Source organism: Acipenser ruthenus, chromosome 2 (assembly GCF_902713425.1).
Source record: "Acipenser ruthenus chromosome 2, fAciRut3.2 maternal haplotype, whole genome shotgun sequence".
In the NCBI taxonomy this organism is placed as follows: domain Eukaryota; kingdom Metazoa; phylum Chordata; class Actinopteri; order Acipenseriformes; family Acipenseridae; genus Acipenser; species Acipenser ruthenus.
The window spans coordinates 96,097,580-96,122,187 of NC_081190.1; the positions used below are offsets into that span (position 1 = coordinate 96,097,580).

The 24,608-nt window shown below is 39.6% G+C and overlaps 1 protein-coding gene across 2 annotated transcripts in view; it reads left to right on the plus strand.

Moving 5' to 3' along the window:
* LOC117409371 (RING finger protein 24) overlaps window positions 1-6,174 on the plus strand; it is a 56,947-nt gene extending 50,773 nt beyond the window's left edge. For both annotated transcript variants that reach the window (XM_034015321.3, XM_034015319.3), the window contains one exon: window positions 680-6,174. In XM_034015321.3, coding sequence (XP_033871212.1) covers window positions 680-818 — 139 coding nt within the window. In that variant the 3' untranslated portion in view covers window positions 819-6,174. The remainder of the gene's footprint in view (window positions 1-679) is intronic.
* The last annotated feature ends 18,434 nt before the right edge of the window (window positions 6,175-24,608 follow it).

The following is a 24,608-nucleotide window of genomic DNA, read 5'->3' on the forward strand; positions in this document are numbered from 1 at the left end:
CACTGACTCGGGAGTGGCGAAGACGAGCACACACTGTCCTCCGAAACGTGTGCCGTCAGCCAACCGCTTTTTTTTCACACTGCAGATTCACCGCAGCTCTGGGCTGCTTACAGACAAGCCCGCAGGCGCCCGGCCAGACTACAGGGGTCGCTGGTGCGCTGTGAGCCGAGGACACCCTGGCCAACCTAAGCCCCCCCCCTGGGCGGCACTCGGCCAATTGTGCGCTGCCCTCTGGGAGCTCCCGTATATGGTGGCCAATAGAATAGCCTGGACTCGAACTGGTGACCTCCGGGCTATAGGGCGCATCCTGCACTCCACTAGGAGTACCTTTACCAGAAGCACCACTCGGGAGCTCCGAAGTGTGTCCCTTTTATTCAATTAAACGGTCTAGCCACTGTATCTGCTGTTGTCCAACTTTCTTTTTTTTTTTGTATAATACAAATATACAAAACAAGCTGCAAATGTTTGAATGAGAGTGATTGGAGGTGGGGGGGGGTGTTATGTATAGCGGGAGATTATATATATATATTATGTATTTATTGCAAAGCTGCTGCCACCAGAGTGTCAAAGCCTTCTTTTGGGAGTAGTAATTTCACATTTGCAAGGTTATCTAAAGGCCCTGTGATGCTTGTATGATTGGATTGGGTGTGTTTGACACTGTATTGTGTTTATTCCACAGGTGCCTCATTAAGTGGCTGGAGGTGCGGAAGGTGTGTCCCCTGTGCAACATGCCCGTTCTTCAGCTGGCACAGCAACACAGTGCCCAGGAGTCAGGACCTCCACAGCAGCCTCTGCCAGGGGTGGAGAACATGGTGTAGCACCCTCTGCAGACACTGCCTTACTTAACAAAACATATATATATATATATATATATATATATATATATATATATATATATATATATATATATATATACATACACACACACACACACACACACACACACACATAAATAAGTGGTTTATCTATGCAGACACCCACAACTTGTGAATCTGCTGCTTTCTCCTGACTGTCTCTTGTGGATTTCCTTGGACAGAAGACGATGAACAAAAATAAAATATAAATCCAGTGTCAGGGCAGGGCATGGACATTGTGACTCTTTTGCAACCAAAGCACTTTTTTTGGGACACCAGCGCAACAATTAGAATTATTATTATTATTATTGTTATTTTCTTTTTATATAGAGTTAATAAGAAAAATAGTGACGATAAACGTGTTTTTTTTTTTTTTTTTAAAGGAGCACTTTATAAGAACTCAACCCAAAATGTTTGTGATGGTAGTAACAATGTCATATTTTTTGTATTATTATTGTTGTTTGTTATTATTATTGTTATTATTATTTTATTTTTACTTAGTTGAATGTGTACAGAACCACATTGGTTTTATTCAAAGTAGAAGGGACATTAAAAAAAAAGGCAAAATGTTTCTCAAGGATAAAGAAAATACTAAACGAGCAAGCAATGGGAAATAGTATACACTTGAAGCCTCTTTTGACAACTGCAAAAATAGCTCTACATGTTGCAGTCTTTGGTGGATCCTCAGAATTACAGTATCATAGAAAAAAAATAAAAATCTGTTCAGCTTACTGGGAATACAACTACTTTCTGGCAATATTGCAAACTGATACAGCAATCGCAACAGAATTTGGCTCGTATATGCATTCCATGAAAAAATGCATTTTAAGTGAAGATGGAGTAATACTAATCCCTCTGCAATGAAATATATGATGTAATACCTGCAGGCTGTGGGTTGTGTTAATAGGGGGGTTGAATGGTTTTTCAGAACAGACAGAACTAGTGTAACGGCTCCTTTTTTTCAGGTTACTTCTACTTTTACAAGCATGATGTATAGACCATATATTACAATGGGACTCTTCTATTATATCCATTAAATGCACTGCGTACAGCAGTTCAACATTTATGTTAATGTTTTGAACCACACTGATTTGTAAGGGTGAGTTAGCACCTCAGATACTTCTGTCACAAGGGCTCCATTTCGGAGGCCCCTCTTTGGTTACCATATATTTATGGAACGCTCATGTTACTTTACGCTCATGAAAAGAGATTGTGTTACATCTGCCACTGCTGATTTACTGTTTAACCACTGTGTAAATTCTTCCTACATTAAAAAAATATATATGGTAATAAGTTCAGACAATTCCCAGGATCCAGTGCATCAGGTGCATAATATTTCCCGCTGTTATAATAAGATGTGAGACATGCAAGCATTGTTTTTAAAACAAAAAAATGCAGTATTGCATATCTTACACTGACATTCTCCGTCCTTTCGTATTGAACGCTGTGTTGATATGCATAGGAGTCGCTGCATTCAGAGACCAGGCTTTTAAATGTCCCTTTACCTGCTCTTGTAAACTTTAAAAGGGCTGCATGTACACTACTCTTAGAAACGCACAATATCACGTCACATTAACAGTGTTGCTGTCTAACTTGTAAAAGTGAATAACCGTCAAGCTGCGGAAATTGGATAGCAGGGATTTAAGCTCAATACCTACACACATTCTTGGCAACTTGTGCATAGCACTCTGTAGTCTATTTCTTGGCAGTTCACAGCAATTGACCCCCATAATCTATCACAGAAAGCTCATGGCTCAGCTCATGAGACTCTCAGGCCATGTACTCTACCACCTAAAAAAAAAAAAAAGTTTGAAATGAGTATTTAACAGCGCCTTCACTATTTCTATTTTGGTTACTGTATTTGGTTTAATTTTTTTTATCAGCAACGTAGTTCTGTTTAACAGAGCTACAGTCCAGAACTTTACTTTTAAAGGGCTAACAGACATCTTTGTAAAAGTGCAATTTGCAATATTTGCCAGAAGGGGCTTTTAACCAGTGAATGGGGGCTTCTACCACTCATTCTAGCATGTGGCTTTGACTACTCTGCATATTGGGCTCACTTGCTCATATGAAAGTGCTGTGCAGTCTGCTTTGGAACAACTGAGGGGGATCATGGCAATCCAGCCTACCTTTTTGTGGCTTATCAGAGGGATACAATACCCAAATCTTGCAATGCCTTACTGGATCAGCCCAGAATAACACTTATGGTTCTATTATGAGCCAAAGCTGTCCAAATAATAAAGAATGGGCCTATCAGATATATACAGTATATGTCCTGGTCCTTAGTCTCTCACTAGTATGGACAATTCTGCTTTCTACCCAAATTATGGCACACAGCATACAACACTGACTTCAACGTGATTTAAATAGCATTACATTCTCCATTTTGTATTTTTATTCATCCTTTTGAAGAACTTACAGTACCATTAGTCAGGTAAGGGATGAATCAGCCTTAATAATTTGAAAGCCTGGTCTGTTTATTAAAGGTAGATTCAATGTCTTTTAATCTTTTTTCCCCCAATCTAAAGGGGAATCTGAGGTAGGTGTCTTTTTGTGCCATGGTCCTTTCGAGTGCTGAATATATCTACTGTACACCCCCTACATCTGCTCTGGAAATGTGAATTAAGTTAACAATGGTTGGCTTCCAAAGATTGTACAGGGGATCATTGTGGTGTGTTCATGGTGCACCCCTTTTTCGTGCTGTGTTATCTTGTTTGGAACTTGGGAAGTGATTTAAACATCCTCATTCAGCTGTGATCTTAAAAAGGCCAACTTGGCTATATTGCATCGGCTTAATGAAGGTTCCATGTGAACATTAATCCTGATGCAATTTTCAATCATCTTAATTTATGGGATCCAAGTTTGTATTGAATCGGTGTCCGGTTGGGCACAGTCAAGGTTTTTTGGCGATTGCAATTAGTTGTCTTACCATGATGTTTAACGTATGGGTTGTTTTTTTGTGTACAAGAAAAGAAAAAAAAAAGATACACAATTGTGGTTGTTACAGCACCTGTTGTTAAATTGTATTCAAATTAGGTGTGGCCCTTGTTGCCAGTCATGTCTTCATTACTATCTAGTTTACTATTATTGTAACCCCCTACCCGCTACACATCCCTTCTCCCCAATCAAAGAGCTTTTTATTGGAGAGTTTTACAATCTGTAAAATTGTGCAGGGTCTAGATCCACTTTACGATTAAGACTAACACATCTTCCTTAATCTAACCAAACATGGAATTATAGTTGCATTACCTGCTTTAGATGTTTAAGAGAGCTGTCAGAATCATAATTCAGCTGTTTTTGTTAAAATTGTTCAAATATTTAATATCTTGGATGACATGGCTGGGAATGGATAGGCTTGTTCTGTACAAGTGACAGATTATTGTAAAAAAACAAACCAAAAAAAAAAAAAACCTGGATACTAACTTAGACCTAAAGAAATCACTTTTATATTAGGGTGCTCCTTAATATTCAGCACTTCTTACAGCGAAGCATCGCTGATGTAAATGCCACAGGGACTAACACCAGCATACATATATGTTGCATTTAATCCTTTGTAAATTTCTTGAGGCAGGCACTGTTAAATAGCAAAAGCTGTTTTTCTGACGTAAATACAAAAAAATGGGGTTTCACTCCCGACTGCCTTACTTTATTTGATTTTACACAAGGTACTCCGTCAGCTCTGGGTCCTCATAGGATGGGTATCTTGAATGCCTGTGCTGCTGTTCAAACCCCACACCAGCTCCTGCAGCATGCTAATTATAACATCAGGGCTGTAGCCCATTTTAAAATGTACATAAGACTTTTAGGACCAAGAAGGACTTGAAAACTGTACAGACCTGGTTAGGAGTCTAAGGTATGTTTACTACTGTGCTGAGTAAACACACTTGGTCTCCAACTCTCAGAAATGTTTGTAGTTTTTTTTTTTTTTTTTTTTTTTACAGATAATCTGGTTATTTAACGCATTTAGTGCAAACAGTGATCAAAGTTTAGGAAGACATGTGGTTCAAAATATCATCCTGCAGAATAGTCATTACAAAATGAATCCTGACTGTTTAAGTGTCTTCTTTGAGATGTTTACTTGTGGGGAATTTGGGTTAGGGGGAGGGAGAGGGGGTTGATTACTTTATGATGTAAAGAACCTTTGTGACATTTTTCATTTTCTTGGTATTCAGTGTTAGGTCCTGCACGCGGGGATCAATCTTGCCATTTATATTTCAGGAAAACAAATGTCATTCTTCTTTTCCTGTGCCTCTTTTAGGTCATCATCCAGTGAGCATCAGATATTTATATGACAGTATTTAAATAATCTGTAAAGTTAAAAAGCACTGGACCCTATTTGGAATGAACTAATTGAATACAAAGTTAAAATGTAAAGCAATTTTTTGGGTCACATGGGTGGGGATGAGTTGAGGGAAAGAAGCATTGATTGCCAGCTGTCAGGTTCACCATGAGTTGTGAGTGTTGGTATCAGCATCTGGAAAGATTTTAACATGAGGACCTTGAACGGTTAAAACTTGTTTTATTATTATTATTTGCATGGACAAGATGTCTGTCAAAAGGCATCTGTAATATAAACAAGGGCAGCAGTGTGGAGTAGTGGTTAGGGCTCTGGACTCTTGACCGGAGGGTCGTTGGTTCAATCCCAGGTGGGGGACACCGCTGCTGTACCTTGAGCAAGGTACTTTACCTAGATTGCTCCAGTAAAAACCCAACTGCATAAATGGGTAATTGTATGTAAAAATAATGTGATATCTTGTAACAATTGTAAGTCGCCCTGGATAAGGGCGTCGGCTAAGAAATTAATAATAATAATAAAGTAGGACATTACAGCAACGCTCCAGTGCCTGTCCCTGCAGGCAATCTTTATTTTTTCCCCAAGTTCTTGAGCTACAAGAAAATGACAGCTCATAATTCAGTGTTGTGATGTACAGATGTTTGATAGTGTAGTATCCCTTCTTCTTTGTCATTTTATCTGAATGTTAACATTTTTAATTATTGTTAGATAAATTCACAAATGTAACATGGACAGATTTTAGGTAACAATGTGATTGAACTTTAGAAGTCTTTTTCTCTCACAATGTTTATGGAGCCTCGAGACTCAGTTTCATAGACATGTTTGTAAACTAAGAATTCTGCAGCAGAATATTTTTTGAGACATTTGCTGTATTTGTAAGCTCTATTTTTGTATGTTTAATTGCTATTTTGAAACTGAGATGCTTGTTTTTTGCTAATTTTATGTTTATTCATTAAAACGATTTTTTTCTGCATGTGATTGACTTGAACTGTAAATAAAAACAATACAAAGTTTTGGAAATAAGAATCCCAATGCTTATTTGTTATTTGTAAAAAAAAAAATTTAAAAAAATAAAAAGTAGCAAGTTCTCGTTTCCTGCGTGTGTGCAAATGGATGCATGGCACGTCTGTAGGTCTTCAGCAGTTTGTAGGAATAACACTCAAGCACCATGTGCTATTCTCAGAAAAGGTTCCCCCAACATACACTTGCATGAAAAAGTGTAACAGGGTGGCAACTCTGCACACCACAAGTGAGCATCTTAATCACTGTGCCTTCACAGTCCTCATTCATGGTTCTAGTGCTTTCAACATCATCTCATCTCACCAATGGGACAGAATCTATTATGGCAGTGCATTGAACACAGTTGGAGGTGAGATGACTGAGTCAGCAAGGAGTTCTAATTTCCTGTTGCATCACACAAAACCATCAGGTTTGACACTGCAGAGCAGGCAAGAGCCGCAAATGTAGTACCCACAATGCATTTTAACAATTTCCTTGTCATCCATTACCGATGTAATGTATTCAGAAAAAGTAGAGTATTAGAGTGTTCCCTATCAAGTATGAAATGTAACCATTACCGTATGGGTGTTTACCTCCTAAAGACCCTGAACCTGAATAGATATATCAAAACTGCACCCAGTGCCTGTGACACAGAGGACTGAAACCTGATGGGAGAGTCAGAGACGGATGAGTACTTGTTGCTTTTATCTGTGTATATTACTTGCTATTTGTGTATTACACTAATTAATGTGATAATTATTGACGTATTAGTTTACTAGTTACACATCATTTTTTGCACACAGCCTGTCTGTTACGTCCCATAGCGACCTTGTACCCTGCATGAATCCAGTGGCTCGTGTCGCCCCTTCCCAGGGACCAAGCAACAAGTTGGCTGACATGTGCTCTCTTCACAGGCTGCTTAGCTCCGGCTGGAATTAAAAATAAGTTTTGTTTTTGTAAAAGGTATTATTATTTTGTGAACGGTATGGAACCCCCCATGACAGGGTCTCCATATACATCTTTTGGAGCTGCAGGCAGTTTACTTGGCCTTGCAGAATTTTTTGCAGAAGGTTCAAGGGAGACATGTGCTTGTCCGTATGTAATCACCGGGGCGGCCTCAGGTCTCCCAGTGTCCATCACGTAGCCCGCAAGCTTTTTCTGTGGGTGCACGAGAACACCCTCTCACTGCCCGGGGTGATAAACTGGGTGCCGGACCTCCTCTCAAGAGGAGGCTTCACCCCAAGGTGGTGAGCCTCATTTGAGAGAGGTTCGGGAGAGCAGAGATAGATCTCTTTGCCTCCCAGGAATCGACCCACCTTTTGTTCTCCATAACGGGAGCCTGGGACCCGCTGGCGATAGATGCCTTGGCACACCAGTGGCCGAGGCAGCTGTTATATACCTTCCCATTGCTCACCCTGCTCCCACTGTGTCTGGAGAAAATCAGACAGGACCGGGCCAGGGTGGTATTAGTAGCCCCTTCTTGGCCCCTTTTCAGCTCTGAGACAGCTCCTGAGTGGCCAGCTGTGGATACTGCCAAAGCTCCACAGCCTGCTCAGTCAGGCGAAGTACAGTACAGCTCTGGGTTTGGCCCCTGAACAACTGCTTTTAAGGTCTGTCTAATAGGGTCATTGACACCCTGCAAAATACCAGAGCAGCGTCCAAGCTTTCCCAGTATAGGTACAGACACGCCTGTCTCTGGGGTTTTGACTCTACGACCTGTCCCATGGCAGTTATACTGCAATTTTTACAGGACCTGTTTGATGAGGGGAAATCCCCCTCTACGTTAAAAGTCTATCTGGCAGCTATTTCAGCTATCATGTCAAGATTGACTCGATCTCCCCAGGAGCTCACTTCTTGGCAGGGCATTTTTTAAAAGGAACTTGGCAGCTTCGGCCATCTATGAAGGATATTGTTCATCACTGAAGGCTTAACGTGGTGCTTAATGCACTCATGAAGCCTCCATATGAGCCCTTGCATTCAGCTGAGCTGAATTTTTTATCGCTAAAAACTGCTTTCTTGCTCCTCCATAAAGCGGGTGAGTGAGATGCAGGCATTTTCAATTGCAAAAGCCTGCTTCATTTTTGCAGAAGCCAGGACAAAGACTACGCTTCGTACCAATCCTGCTTTTTTGACGAAGACTATCTCAGCATTTTATGTCAACCAGTCTGTGCTACATACCAGAAAGGGCGCTCTGTAAGGTTGGTGGTAAGCTTTCCCCTAGATGGGCTAACTCGCTAGTAGGACAAAACTGGAAGTCGGCCATCTTGGGGGAAGTGTGTAGCTGCAAGTGCCCTGAGCGACTCCATTGCAATCAGCTGTGAGGCAGACACCAATTGGAGCAACCATGGCAACGGGCTGATTACGGGGAGGAGTCCTGGTAGTACAAAGGGGACACAGCTACGTGAGTACAGCCCCTTACTGCTGATTAATTAACCAAGCTGGAGTGTTATTGTTTGTTTTGTTTTGTCGTTGTATGTGCAGAGGATTGAGAGTGAGGGAGCTGCAGCCATGGAGCCTGCATAAAACCACAGAAGGACACCATGCACCTTTCTGTGCACATTGTGGATTATACATGGTTTTGTATTATTACTTGGGGACTGAACCCTGCTATGTTGCACCCGATACCATAGTTGGTAGAGGGTTTCTTTATTGTTTAGTTTTTGTATAAATAAACACAGATCGTTTTGATAAAGAACTTTATTGTGTGGATCTTGATTATTCACCTGCACCACTCGCACCCTGACAGGTACATAAAAGGTGGATGAATAACAGAAGAAAAAAAACAAAGCCCACATTGACCTCAATTCTGTTTTCATGGGAGACTGTACTTCCCTAACCAAACAGCAATGTACCATTGACATTTACATTATTCCTGTGGTCTTCCAGACACTGCTGCTACTGGTACGCTACCACGGTCCTGTGTATTGGTTAATACCATTGTGATGGCATACTTTCATATTTTTACATCACTCGATTCTAGCAATGGCTCATATAATTGTAGCTTCTCTTCTACTGCCATTGCGCCGTTGTACAGAGGTATTTAAGAAGCCCCAGATTCTGATTCTCCAAACCAAGTTGCATCATAAACAAATAAGCATTGTATATACACCCGCCTTCAGTATCTCTGCAATGACATAGAGATACATTACATATGCATGCTGTAACAGTAGAAAAACATTATGCATCGTAACACTGTCTTTCTAAATGTTACTTCTAATGTCATATATTCTTTTAAAAGTCTCTGTGAGATGGTTAGCTTCCCAGACAAAAAGAGCACCTCTACTTACAGACAATGTTAACATCTGGTTAATTACAAACTGTCCCAGTTCAGTTACTTTGGTTTAAATAAACAGTGAATCAATTTCCTTGCTGTTCACACTTACCTGAAAGCAAATGGACTGAGTTTGTTTAGGTAAGAAATTATGAAATTTCATTGCTTTTTTTTTGTTTGTTTTTTTCCATTTATATGTTTTCACAGGACTGAGTTCATGTTGTTGTTTTATGATTAGTGGACAGGATGTTCACACTGGCTGCAATGCATCTTGGCGTTGTTTTAGATTGAATAAAACCTAAACACATAAAGAAAGACATATGACTGAGAGAGTGTACTAAGGAGGGTGTAGCCTGTGGTGCACAATATCACTTTAAGGGTTAAGCCTGGACTCAATGAGAGACGCGGACGTCAGCCAGTCGCTGTTTTCTTTCCTTGCTTTTTTGCTCTTTTGTATTTGGTTTTAATATGATCTCTGTATTTGTTTAGTTATTGATTTTTAACTATAACAAGATTGTGCGCTGTATCTGTTTTACAGCACACGTTTTTAGCAGATCGTTTTTATTTATTGTTTGAGTCCTTTTGTCTCCCATCCCTTTTTAAATTTGTAGTGAACATGATTTATACATATATAATACGTTGGAATCTAATTTGGACAATGACATAAAGTTACTTTAACAATTGGATAAGTGTGCACTTATTGGGTAAGCCTAGCAATTGTTTTATGCAGATCTACATGTGCATACTAACCTATTCTGTTACAAGCTGGGTTGCTGCTGCTGGGGGAGAAGCCTGCCTGTTATGTTCCCTGGGGTTCATTTTGTGACTGTGTCAAGCACATGGGTTTGTTTTCTTTGGATTTTGGCATACTTTTGGGCTGCACATTAAATCACTAGTTAAAAATGTAGATTTGTTATTTTGTATTGTTTCTTTTATGTTTTGCTGTTTGAGCACTTTTTATAATTCGTCACATGGTGGCGCTATTGGCCTGGACTGGACTGGCCTGGTGAACAGGAAGGGCAGGTTTAAGGGTCTTGGTTACCTTGGGTGTCCTCTCCCTTAGTGCTTCAGGCCTTTTATTCCTATGGGTGAACTTTCTCCAGGACTCCAACAATTATTTATTTTAATAGTTTTTGGCGCTCCTCATCCTGCAGCTGTAATTTTATTTTTATATGTTATTAATAAAGAACTGCTCGGAAAAGAGCAATAATTGTACTCTTTGTCTCTGATTTTTCATTTAATTGAAAAGGCTTGCACATGGGGAAAAATAAGTCATTCTATAGGGCCCTTTTTTGGGTGGCGTAGTCAACTATTATTTAGCATTCTGCCCTTTATGGGTATATACCCCGCACTCTACAATTAGTAGGTCAAACTGTGAATGAATGGTATGACCCAATACAAGAAAGACTGACATTTTAACAACTGTTTGAATTTGTAACTTTGAGCCTGGTCATGAAAGTGTTGCAACAAAAAATATTGAAAAAATCTTTGTAAATAAATATGGGCAGCAGTGTGGAGTAGTGGTTCGGGCTCTGGACTCTTGACCGGAGGGTTGTGGGTTCAATCCCCAGTGGGGGACACTGCTGTTGTACCCTTGAGCAAGGTACTTTACCTAGATTGCTCCAGTAAAAACCCAACTGTATAAATGGGTAATTGTATGTAAAAATAATGTGATATCTGTATAATGTGAAATAATGTATAATGTGATATCTTGTAACAATTGTAAGTCGCCCTGGATAAGGGTGTCTGCTAAGAAATAAATAATAATAATAATAATAAAAATAAAATATTTTTTCATGAGAAGCACTGATACAGCATGAAATGGATGACGACACGTGTCCTTCAGGAACATACAGAGGCTGCTGAAGGATACATTGTTCCATACATCAGAGCATATTCAGTCAATTCTGCAATACACAAGACAGAAGCTGGTGTCAGGCAAATACGCACAGTATACAATACACTTTGTGTACATGTGCAGAGGCTCTTTTTAGCAAAACAGGCTAATTGTAAGGGAGTAGAATAAAGGTTTGCTTCAGGTAAATGCACTGAGTGAGTAGAAATAGTACAGCAATGCATCTTTTTTTTTTTTGCAACATCTGCAGGGATTGTGCCCAATGAAAAGGCTGCCTGTGTGTCCAGAGGGAGCCCCTGAGATGCCTGCTGTCAGAGATTCACTGAAAGTGCAGGCAGCAGCAGAAACTGTGTTGGAACCTCTGGGGGGATACAGGGAAGCTAAATTGAAGCTGATGAGCTGAAAGAGAACAAGAGTATCCTTGACAATAACACTGCATTGGTGCATGGCATTCACTTTAAAGACTCACTCTTACCCACTCTTACTTATCTGTGTTGAGGGAGAAACCAAGAATTGAAAAATCTGGAGATTTTATATGCCATCCATACATAGAGATATATAAGCTTCCTTAAAACAATTGGGACAGATTAGTAAAAGCACAACGACAGGGGGTGTGCAATTTGGTTGCCTATTTTCACCGATGTAAGCGTTGAAGGTGAAGCCTGGCTTTCTTGGTTTCTTTCCTGGTATCCCATTCAGTTGCCTCCCACGACTGCCCTGCTCCCTCTCTCTCACTCTCTCTCCGTCCTGTTCTGTTCTCTGACGACTCCTCTTCTCACAGTATTCTCTTACATGACTGCTCAATTGTGAAAAACCTCAAATCTAAAACCTAAAGTCAACCCCAATCACTATTTCAATCTTAGCACGTAGAACAAGACAAGGCGGGTACATCTGGAAGATGAATGGAGGCAGGTTGTAATTAAATCTCTCCTTGGTCCGGGTAGCAGGAGAGGGTCCATCATACCAGACAGCTCAGTCCAGGAGGATAGCAGGCTGGCTAGGGATCTAGATGGGACGTTTAGTGGATGAATAACATCAGCCAGAGGCACAACTGCAGCAATGTTCGTACTATCTGAGTGTAAAGGGTAAAGCAGGTTCCAGTTTCTATAATACGGTATATTATATTAGTACTTAACATATCGGAAAAGGTTCTCACTTCAAGAGCTCATCTCTTATGTTACACCTTCTCTCTCTTTCTGCGCCTCTTCACTGCCTCACAGCATCATTCAAAAGGGTGGAGCTGAAATACATAAACAACATTTCAGGACAGAGGGTTGGAAGCAGTTTTTCACAGAATATGCTGGGTGCACAGTATAGATTGGGTTTATGGACCAAGTTCTTACTGCAAGAGAGTCTCAATGCACTTCTGGAGTAAATTAGCTCCTAGTAAGTAAAAAAAGTTCAGATGGGCCGGATGGCTTCCTCTCATTCGTTACATGTGTTCTTATGTTATTGTGAATTAAACCAGATTCAAATCCAGAATGTGAACCAACACATGGACCAACTGCATTATGGAGTCTTCTTGTGTAATCGCTACACTGTATGAATAACAGGGTTTTCCTTTAAATGTGCTGGCCCTTGACAAAGACAGGGGATTTCCATTTCGTGAAACCTGGCCACTGTTTAGGCACACAGAAACACAGGCGCTCTTCTCTGACACCCTCTGGTGTCAGATCCTGGTATTCCATTTCTTGTAATTTTGGAAAATCACATGGCTTTTTCAACAGCTGAATTGTTGACCTTTGGTATATATATATATAAAATACAATAGAAACCATAGGGTGTTTTTCCGTTACTCATGTCATTAGAGGTGCAATACATTATTAGGAGCCACAGCTTTAGACAGATATATTGTATTTATAAACATACTGCAATCCAAACATTTTAGAGCTGTGTACTATTTCATTGATAATGGTTTTGAAAAATACAAGAAAAAAAAGAAACATTTCTGATTAAACTGCATATGCCTGCCAAATGATACAAATAAAAAGCTTAAAAGACTTAAAAGACTTAAAAGATCGGTTTAAGAATTAATAGGACACATTGGCTACCCAAAAATAACAACACAACAAATTAAATTAACCTTGTTTTTTTCCAGAACACTTTTTTCCAATACAATGCTGGAAAACTGATGCTTTCAAATAACATTTAAAAAAATCTATGCTCTGTGAGTCACTGTGCCTTTATGTTACGCCAGCACATTTATGACGAGTTAACACAGCATTGTAAAGCTGAGATTGCAGATTTTTTATTTTATCTGGCTCAGTCTCCTGTACATAAAAAGTATCACCTTTGGTTCGAAGGATCGAAGGATCGAAGTCATAGACTTGGATTAGCAATGGTATATTTTTAGATATCATTTGGAAGGCTGTTTTTAGAACACAGAAATTCCAGCACTCAGTCTGTCTTCAGACAGAGGTATAGTGTCAAATTCTGTGACTTGTAGAAAAGGAACTGTACAGAGGCTGGTATAAATATAGATAATATGACGGGTTAAGGTAGTCGATTATTTGTCTAGTCATCTATGATTGATCCATGACACAGGGCCACTAAAGACTGAACATTCTCATTATAATCCTTTACTCACAAGATGATTCTCAATATAGTTCTAAAGTTACCCAGTGTTGTAATTGAGTCACAAAAACTGGGACTCGAGTCGAGACAAGTCACAGGGGGGTAAAGACTCGAGTCAAGTCTTTGACATGCTAAGCTCAAGTCAAGTCGAGTCTTTGACATGCCAAGCTCGAGTCGAGTCACGTATATGGCTTTGAGTCAATTCGCATCATTAGTTCTGCCAGTTCGAGACAGTTTAATTTAATCAGATTAATTTTACAGGACATTTGCAATCTACAAGTAAAAAGAAAAGAACATTTCAATTAAAAATACAAAATTGAGATGCACACTAATGTGGTCATACTTGCTACACTGATGTTCACCATTAAAGGGCCATGGTTTCTGCCTTGAGTTTTGTCTCTCCATTTCAGTGAATTCACAATTCATTGCCTATTTGTAAGCAGATTTTGTTATTGACTATACAGAGGCCCTGTTACCTATACTCAATTGGGTTGGATGTACAGTAATGGATACCACAAAACAAAATAATGCATTTAACCATTCATTTACAGTTTTACTGATGGCAGTGTTTTTCACTTTTTACTCAACAGTGAAGTTTTTTTCAGATACCTTAACCATATGAAACGCCATTTTGTGGCATTTAATTTGATATTTGATATAGAGATTTTGCTTCTAGGCCTTAAAACATAGCAGTTACAAAGGGAAACAGTCCAAGTAATGCAACTGAGGCGAAATCAGAGTTTTAAAACCATTGCATACTCGCACATATATGCTCCAGTTCAAAATCAATAAACTCAACGTAATTTACATAATATTACAGAAAGCAATGTATATTGAAAGGCTATAATAATGCATGTTACAAAACAAGTAATTTTCGTTATTTTCAGATAAAAAAGGGTTGTTCACTAAAGCCCCTTTTCACATTGGCACTCGGGTCAAAATCCCACGTAATATGAAACCACGTACCTGGATTGTACCTGGGTTAACCCGGGCCCCAGCTACCCACCTCAGGGTGTGGGTCTACACGCTTTGACCCGGGTTGAGCGAGACAAAATGCTTGACGGCCGTTCGTGAGCCGACGAAATAACAAACAGCCACGCCTAGTTTCACTTCTGCAAGGAACATTTCTGTTTATTCTGTTTAGCCATATTTGTGTTGCTTGAGACACATCATGAGGCAGATTGCAGCAGGGATGAAGAATGATTTGCTCTAATCAACATCTGGGCTGATGGTTCAATCCAGAGAAGCTTGGATGGAAGAGTCAGTAACAAGCTTCTTCAGGGGCATTGATACGCGCATTGTGTACTTGCGTATGTCATCCAGGACAACCCTGATTTATCAAAAGCAGTGCGAAATCGCATAGCTGCATGACACCGGGTCCTGACCCGGGTAGATCATGCCAGTGTGAAAGGGGCTAAATACGTTTTAAAAAATAGCAAAAATATTTCACACAGAACATATCGCACCATAAACCCTGTAACCACCTATACTTAGCACAATAAAATCCCAGTTGTTTGTCTAAATTAAATTACCAATGTAGTTAAAATGCACAAACGTACAGTAATACTAAGAGGTCAATTGTATTTTGAATAACCCTACTAATGTAAAATACTGGTATCGTAGCTGCTGTTTCATAAACACATGCAAAATACCCTAGCAGCGCAAACAAACACATTTTTTCACCGGTGTAATAACTGTTATTAAAGCTCTGGAGGGTTGTTTGTGTGTTCATATTGTACAGTGCATTATTACGTTACATTTCGTGTGCAATATATATATATATATATACACACTACCGGTCAAAAGTTTTTGCAATTTCTCTAAAGGAAAGACCTACACTGTTAAGGGTTATAATGGTCTGTCTTTCTTCCTTTGTTAATTGCCTTTTTCTCGCCATTATGAGAGCAATATACTACTTCCTGCAGTACAATACTGTCCAAATAATGCTTAAGAGGGTGTAGTAACACAGTCTGTTCCAACACTGCTTTTATACAGACAGAGGGTTTGTAAGTAATCAACAAAAGTTGGGACACCTGTAGGAATTGTTAGCATCAACTTTCAAGGCTAATTTACTTCCATTGCTGCAGAACAGCTGGAAGTTGTTAACCCATTACTTGTTCCCTGAAAAAGGACTTTTTGTATAACTCTGAAATGTACATTATTTTTCAGTTTTTGGTAACCTAAACTTTTTTTTTTTTAACCTCTGGCAGTTTACCGCTTACCTTTGTACCATTTCAGGTTATTCACTAGACTTGAACTGCTTAAATTTCAATAAAAACTGGAAAAATGGGGGTGTTCTAAAACATTTGACCGGTAGTGTATATATATATATATTTAAGTTTATAGCTATGATTTTAAAAACAACTAACAGTTTTAGCAAATTATGACTTTTGTATTCTAAAACAATGTTTATTTTTTTAAAAAAAACATAACTTTAGATCACCACTTGGAAGTTGGTTACTTATTCCCGGTTCCTTATTTGCGATGTAGTTGACAAAGCAGCGCGTCCTTTTTCTGTGTGTCTTAACTCACTTACACATCTTGCTCAATTAATATATTGCCACTATTTAAAAAATAATCGATCCTTCTTTAAAAAAAAAGAAAAGAAAATATTAATAACAAATCTGTATCAGCAGCATAGCGGTTCCCTATATTACCCGCTTGTTTCGCCCCATTTAACCCACCTTAGACGCCTTGCTCACTAAATATCCAGGTATCCCTAGATAGGTTATAACCCCCTCTTTGCAAAAACACTAAAGATTTTAGTGAGCAAGCCGTACCCCACGATCAGCAGCACCCCAAAATGTAGCCGATTATAACCTATACAGAACGCATGGGGGCACATCTTTTGATGCCCCATTTAACCCAGGTGGGTTAAATGGGGCGAAACAAGCGGGTAATATAGGGAACTGCTATGCTGCTGATACAGATTTGTTGTTAATATTTTCTTTTCTTTTTTTTAAGGAGCGATTTTTTTTAAATAGTGGCAATATATTAATTGAGCAAGATGTGTAAGTGAGTTAAGACACACAGAAAAAGGACGCGCTGCTTTGTCAACTACATCTCAAATAAGGAACCGGGAATAAGTAACCAACTTCCAGCTGGTCTTTAGATCAGTATACATGAAACCAAACAACAACCACTAAACCCCTATTTTTTCTACCGCATTTGAGTTTTAAGCTTACTTAGATAAAAAACAATGGTTGGCTTCCAAAGATTGTACAGGGGATCATTGTGGTGTGTTCATGGTGCACCCCTTTTTCGTGCTGTGTTATCTTGTTTGGAACTTGGGAAGTGATTTAAACATCCTCATTCAGCTGTGATCTTAAAAAGGCCAACTTGGCTATATTGCATCGGCTTAATGAAGGTTCCATGTGAACATTAATCCTGATGCAATTTTCAATCATCTTAATTTATGGGATCCAAGTTTGTATTGAATCGGTGTCCGGTTGGGCACAGTCAAGGTTTTTTGGCGATTGCAATTAGTTGTCTTACCATGATGTTTAACGTATGGGTTGTTTTTTTGTGTACAAGAAAAGAAAAAAAAAAGATACACAATTGTGGTTGTTACAGCACCTGTTGTTAAATTGTATTCAAATTAGGTGTGGCCCTTGTTGCCAGTCATGTCTTCATTACTATCTAGTTTACTATTATTGTAACCCCCTACCCGCTACACATCCCTTCTCCCCAATCAAAGAGCTTTTTATTGGGGAGTTTTACAATCTGTAAAATTGTGCAGGGTCTAGATCCACTTTACGATTAAGACTAACACATCTTCCTTAATCTAACCAAACATGGAATTATAGTTGCATTACCTGCTTTAGATGTTTAAGAGAGCTGTCAGAATCATAATTCAGCTGTTTTTGTTAAAATTGTTCAAATATTTAATATCTTGGATGACATGGCTGGGAATGGATAGGCTTGTTCTGTACAAGTGACAGATTATTGTAAAAAAACAAACCAAAAAAAAAAAAAACCTGGATACTAACTTAGACCTAAAGAAATCACTTTTATATTAGGGTGCTCCTTAATATTCAGCACTTCTTACAGCGAAGCATCGCTGATGTAAATGCCACAGGGACTAACACCAGCATACATATATGTTGCATTTAATCCTTTGTAAATTTCTTGAGGCAGGCACTGTTAAATAGCAAAAGCTGTTTTTCTGACGTAAATACAAAAAAATGGGGTTTCACTCCCGACTGCCTTACTTTATTTGATTTTACACAAGGTACTCCGTCAGCTCTGGGTCCTCATAGGATGGGTATCTTGAATGCCTGTGCTGCTGTTCAAACCCCACACCAGCTCCTGCAGCATGCTAATTATAACATCAGGGCTGTAGCCCATTTTAAAATGTACATAAGACTTTTAGGACCAAGAAGGACTTGAAAACTGTACAGACCTGGTTAGGAGTCTAAGGTATGTTTACTACTGTGCTGAGTAAACACACTTGGTCTCCAACTCTCAGAAATGTTTGTAGTTTTTTTTTTTTTTTTTTTTTTTACAGATAATCTGGTTATTTAACGCATTTAGTGCAAACAGTGATCAAAGTTTAGGAAGACATGTGGTTCAAAATATCATCCTGCAGAATAGTCATTACAAAATGAATCCTGACTGTTTAAGTGTCTTCTTTGAGATGTTTACTTGTGGGGAATTTGGGTTAGGGGGAGGGAGAGGGGGTTGATTACTTTATGATGTAAAGAACCTTTGTGACATTTTTCATTTTCTTGGTATTCAGTGTTAGGTCCTGCACGCGGGGATCAATCTTGCCATTTATATTTCAGGAAAACAAATGTCATTCTTCTTTTCCTGTGCCTCTTTTAGGTCATCATCCAGTGAGCATCAGATATTTATATGACAGTATTTAAATAATCTGTAAAGTTAAAAAGCACTGGACCCTATTTGGAATGAACTAATTGAATACAAAGTTAAAATGTAAAGCAATTTTTTGGGTCACATGGGTGGGGATGAGTTGAGGGAAAGAAGCATTGATTGCCAGCTGTCAGGTTCACCATGAGTTGTGAGTGTTGGTATCAGCATCTGGAAAGATTTTAACATGAGGACCTTGAACGGTTAAAACTTGTTTTATTATTATTATTTGCATGGACAAGATGTCTGTCAAAAGGCATCTGTAATATAAACAAGGGCAGCAGTGTGGAGTAGTGGTTAGGGCTCTGGACTCTTGACCGGAGGGTCGTTGGTTCAATCCCAGGTGGGGGACACCGCTGCTGTACCTTGAGCAAGGTACTTTACCTAGATTGCTCCAGTAAAAACCCAACTGCATAAATGGGTAATTGTATGTAAAAATAATGTGATATCTTGTAACAATTGTAAGTCGCCCTGGATAAGGGCGTCGGCTAAGAAATTAATAATAATAATAAAGTAGGACATTACAGCAACGCTCCAGTGCCTGTCCCTGCAGGCAATCTTTATTTTTTCCCCAAGTTCTTGAGCTACAAGAAAATGACAGCTCATAATTCAGTGTTGTGATGTACAGATGTTTGATAGTGTAGTATCCCTTCTTCTTTGTCATTTTATCTGAATGTTAACATTTTTAATTATTGTTAGATAAATTCACAAATGTAACATGGACAGATTTTAGGTAACAATGTGATTGAACTTTAGAAGTCTTTTTCTCTCACAATGTTTATGGAGCCTCGAGACTCAGTTTCATAGACATGTTTGTAAACTAAGAATTCTGCAGCAGAATATTTTTTGAGACATTTGCTGTATTTGTAAGCTCTATTTTTGTATGTTTAATTGCTATTTTGAAACTGAGATGCTTGTTTTTTGCTAATTTTATGTTTATTCATTAAAACGATTTTTTTCTGCATGTGATTGACTTGAACTGTAAATAAAAACAATACAAAGTTTTGGAAATAAGAATCCCAATGCTTATTTGTTATTTGTAAAAAAAAAAATTTAAAAAAATAAAAAGTAGCAAGTTCTCGTTTCCTGCGTGTGTGCAAATGGATGCATGGCACGTCTGTAGGTCTTCAGCAGTTTGTAGGAATAACACTCAAGCACCATGTGCTATTCTCAGAAAAGGTTCCCCCAACATACACTTGCATGAAAAAGTGTAACAGGGTGGCAACTCTGCACACCACAAGTGAGCATCTTAATCACTGTGCCTTCACAGTCCTCATTCATGGTTCTAGTGCTTTCAACATCATCTCATCTCACCAATGGGACAGAATCTATTATGGCAGTGCATTGAACACAGTTGGAGGTGAGATGACTGAGTCAGCAAGGAGTTCTAATTTCCTGTTGCATCACACAAAACCATCAGGTTTGACACTGCAGAGCAGGCAAGAGCCGCAAATGTAGTACCCACAATGCATTTTAACAATTTCCTTGTCATCCATTACCGATGTAATGTATTCAGAAAAAGTAGAGTATTAGAGTGTTCCCTATCAAGTATGAAATGTAACCATTACCGTATGGGTGTTTACCTCCTAAAGACCCTGAACCTGAATAGATATATCAAAACTGCACCCAGTGCCTGTGACACAGAGGACTGAAACCTGATGGGAGAGTCAGAGACGGATGAGTACTTGTTGCTTTTATCTGTGTATATTACTTGCTATTTGTGTATTACACTAATTAATGTGATAATTATTGACGTATTAGTTTACTAGTTACACATCATTTTTTGCACACAGCCTGTCTGTTACGTCCCATAGCGACCTTGTACCCTGCATGAATCCAGTGGCTCGTGTCGCCCCTTCCCAGGGACCAAGCAACAAGTTGGCTGACATGTGCTCTCTTCACAGGCTGCTTAGCTCCGGCTGGAATTAAAAATAAGTTTTGTTTTTGTAAAAGGTATTATTATTTTGTGAACGGTATGGAACCCCCCATGACAGGGTCTCCATATACATCTTTTGGAGCTGCAGGCAGTTTACTTGGCCTTGCAGAATTTTTTGCAGAAGGTTCAAGGGAGACATGTGCTTGTCCGTATGTAATCACCGGGGCGGCCTCAGGTCTCCCAGTGTCCATCACGTAGCCCGCAAGCTTTTTCTGTGGGTGCATGAGAACACCCTCTCACTGCCCGGGGTGATAAACTGGGTGCCGGACCTCCTCTCAAGAGGAGGCTTCACCCCAAGGTGGTGAGCCTCATTTGAGAGAGGTTCGGGAGAGCAGAGATAGATCTCTTTGCCTCCCAGGAATCGACCCACCTTTTGTTCTCCATAACGGGAGCCTGGGACCCGCTGGCGATAGATGCCTTGGCACACCAGTGGCCGAGGCAGCTGTTATATACCTTCCCATTGCTCACCCTGCTCCCACTGTGTCTGGAGAAAATCAGACAGGACCGGGCCAGGGTGGTATTAGTAGCCCCTTCTTGGCCCCTTTTCAGCTCTGAGACAGCTCCTGAGTGGCCAGTTGTGGATACTGCCCAAGCTCCACAGCCTGCTCAGTCAGGCGAAGTACAGTACAGCTCTGGGTTTGGCCCCTGAACAACTGCATTTAAGGTCTGTCTAATAGGGTCATTGACACCCTGCAAAATACCAGAGCAGCGTCCAAGCTTTCCCAGTATAGGTACAGACACGCCTGTCTCTGGGGTTTTGACTCTACGACCTGTCCCATGGCAGTTATACTGCAATTTTTACAGGACCTGTTTGATGAGGGGAAATCCCCCTCTACGTTAAAAGTCTATCTGGCAGCTATTTCAGCTGTCATGTCAAGATTGACTCGATCTCCCCAGGAGCTCACTTCTTGGCAGGGCATTTTTTAAAAGGAACTTGGCAGCTTCGGCCATCTATGAAGGATATTGTTCATCACTGAAGGCTTAACGTGGTGCTTAATGCACTCATGAAGCCTCCATATGAGCCCTTGCATTCAGCTGAGCTGAATTTTTTATCGCTAAAAACTGCTTTCTTGCTCCTCCATAAAGCGGGTGAGTGAGATGCAGGCATTTTCAATTGCAAAAGCCTGCTTCATTTTTGCAGAAGCCAGGACAAAGACTACGCTTCGTACCAATCCTGCTTTTTTGACGAAGACTATCTCAGCATTTTATGTCAACCAGTCTGTGCTACATACCAGAAAGGGCGCTCTGTAAGGTTGGTGGTAAGCTTTCCCCTAGATGGGCTAACTCGCTAGTAGGACAAAACTGGAAGTCGGCCATCTTGGGGGAAGTGTGTAGCTGCAAGTGCCCTGAGCGACTCCATTGCAATCAGCTGTGAGGCAGACACCAATTGGAGCAACCATGGCAACGGGCTGATTACGGGGAGGAGTCCTGGTAGTACAAAGGGGACACAGCTACGTGAGTACAGCCCCTTACTGCTGATTAATTAACCAAGCTGGAGTGTTATTGTTTGTTTTGTTTTGTCGTTGTATGTGCAGAGGATTGAGAGTGAGGGAGCTGCAGCCATGGAGCCTGCATAAAACCACAGAAGGACACCATGCACCTTTCTGTGCACATTGTGGATTATACATGGTTTTGTATTATTACTTGGGGACTGAACCCTGCTATGTTGCACCCGATACCATAGTTGGTAGAGGGTTTCTTTATTGTTTAGTTTTTGTATAAATAAACACAGATCGTTTTGATAAAGAACTTTATTGTGTGGATCTTGATTATTCACCTGCACCACTCGCACCCTGACAGGTACATAAAAGGTGGATGAATAACAGAAGAAAAAAAACAAAGCCCACATTGACCTCAATTCTGTTTTCATGGGAGACTGTACTTCCCTAACCAAACAGCAATGTACCATTGACATTTACATTATTCCTGTGGTCTTCCAGACACTGCTGCTACTGGTACGCTACCACGGTCCTGTGTATTGGTTAATACCATTGTGATGGCATACTTTCATATTTTTACATCACTCGATTCTAGCAATGGCTCATATAATTGTAGCTTCTCTTCTACTGCCATTGCGCCGTTATACAGAGGTATTTAAGAAGCCCCAGATTCTGATTCTCCAAACCAAGTTGCATCATAAACAAATAAGCATTGTATATACACCCGCCTTCAGTATCTCTGCAATGACATAGAGATACATTACATATGCATGCTGTAACAGTAGAAAAACATTATGCATCGTAACACTGTCTTTCTAAATGTTACTTCTAATGTCATATATTCTTTTAAAAGTCTCTGTGAGATGGTTAGCTTCCCAGACAAAAAGAGCACCTCTACTTACAGACAATGTTAACATCTGGTTAATTACAAACTGTCCCAGTTCAGTTACTTTGGTTTAAATAAACAGTGAATCAATTTCCTTGCTGTTCACACTTACCTGAAAGCAAATGGACTGAGTTTGTTTAGGTAAGAAATTATGAAATTTCATTGCTTTTTTTTTGTTTGTTTTTTTCCATTTATATGTTTTCACAGGACTGAGTTCATTTGTGCTCACGTTGCAATTTGCTAGTTGAACTCTGTTGTTTTATGATTAGTGGACAGGATGTTCACACTGGCTGCAATGCATCTTGGCGTTGTTTTAGATTGAATAAAACCTAAACACATAAAGAAAGACATATGACTGAGAGAGTGTACTAAGGAGGGTGTAGCCTGTGGTGCACAATATCACTTTAAGGGTTAAGCCTGGACTCAATGAGAGACGCGGACGTCAGCCAGTCGCTGTTTTCTTTCCTTGCTTTTTTGCTCTTTTGTATTTGGTTTTAATATGATCTCTGTATTTGTTTAGTTATTGATTTTTAACTATAACAAGATTGTGCGCTGTATCTGTTTTACAGCACACGTTTTTAGCAGATCGTTTTTATTTATTGTTTGAGTCCTTTTGTCTCCCATCCCTTTTTAAATTTGTAGTGAACATGATTTATACATATATAATACGTTGGAATCTAATTTGGACAATGACATAAAGTTACTTTAACAATTGGATAAGTGTGCACTTATTGGGTAAGCCTAGCAATTGTTTTAGGCAGATCTACATGTGCATACTAACCTATTCTGTTACAAGCTGGGTTGCTGCTGCTGGGGGAGAAGCCTGCCTGTTCTGTTCCCTGGGGTTCATTTTGTGACTGTGTCAAGCACATGGGTTTGTTTTCTTTGGATTTTGGCATACTTTTGGGCTGCACATTAAATCACTAGTTAAAAATGTAGATTTGTTATTTTGTATTGTTTCTTTTATGTTTTGCTGTTTGAGCACTTTTTATAATTCATCACATGGTGGTGCTATTGGCCTGGTCTGGACTGGCCTGGTGAACAGGAAGGGCAGGTTTAAGGGTCTTGGTTACCTTGGGTGTCCTCTCCCTTAGTGCTTCAGGCCTTTTATTCCTATGGGTGAACTTTCTCCAGGACTCCAACAATTATTTCTTTTAATAGTTTTTGGCGCTCCTCATCCTGCAGCTGTAATTTTATTTTTGTATGTTATTAATAAAGAACTGCTCGGAAAAGAGCAATAATTGTACTCTTTGTCTCTGATTTTTCATTTAATTGAAAAGGCTTGCACATGGGGAAAAATAAGTCATTCTATAGGGCCCTTTTTTGGGTGGCGTAGTCAACTATTATTTAGCATTCTGCCCTTTATGGGTATATACCCCGCACTCTACAATTAGTAGGTCAAACTGTGAATGAATGGTATGACCCAATACAAGGAAGACTGACATTTTAACAACTGTTTGAATTTGTAACTTTGAGCCTGGTCATGAAAGTGTTGCAACAAAAAATATTGAAAAAATCTTTGTAAATAAAATATTTTTTCATGAGAAGCACTGATACAGCATGAAATGGATGACGACACGTGTCCTTCAGGAACATACAGAGGCTGCTGAAGGATACATTGTTCCATACAT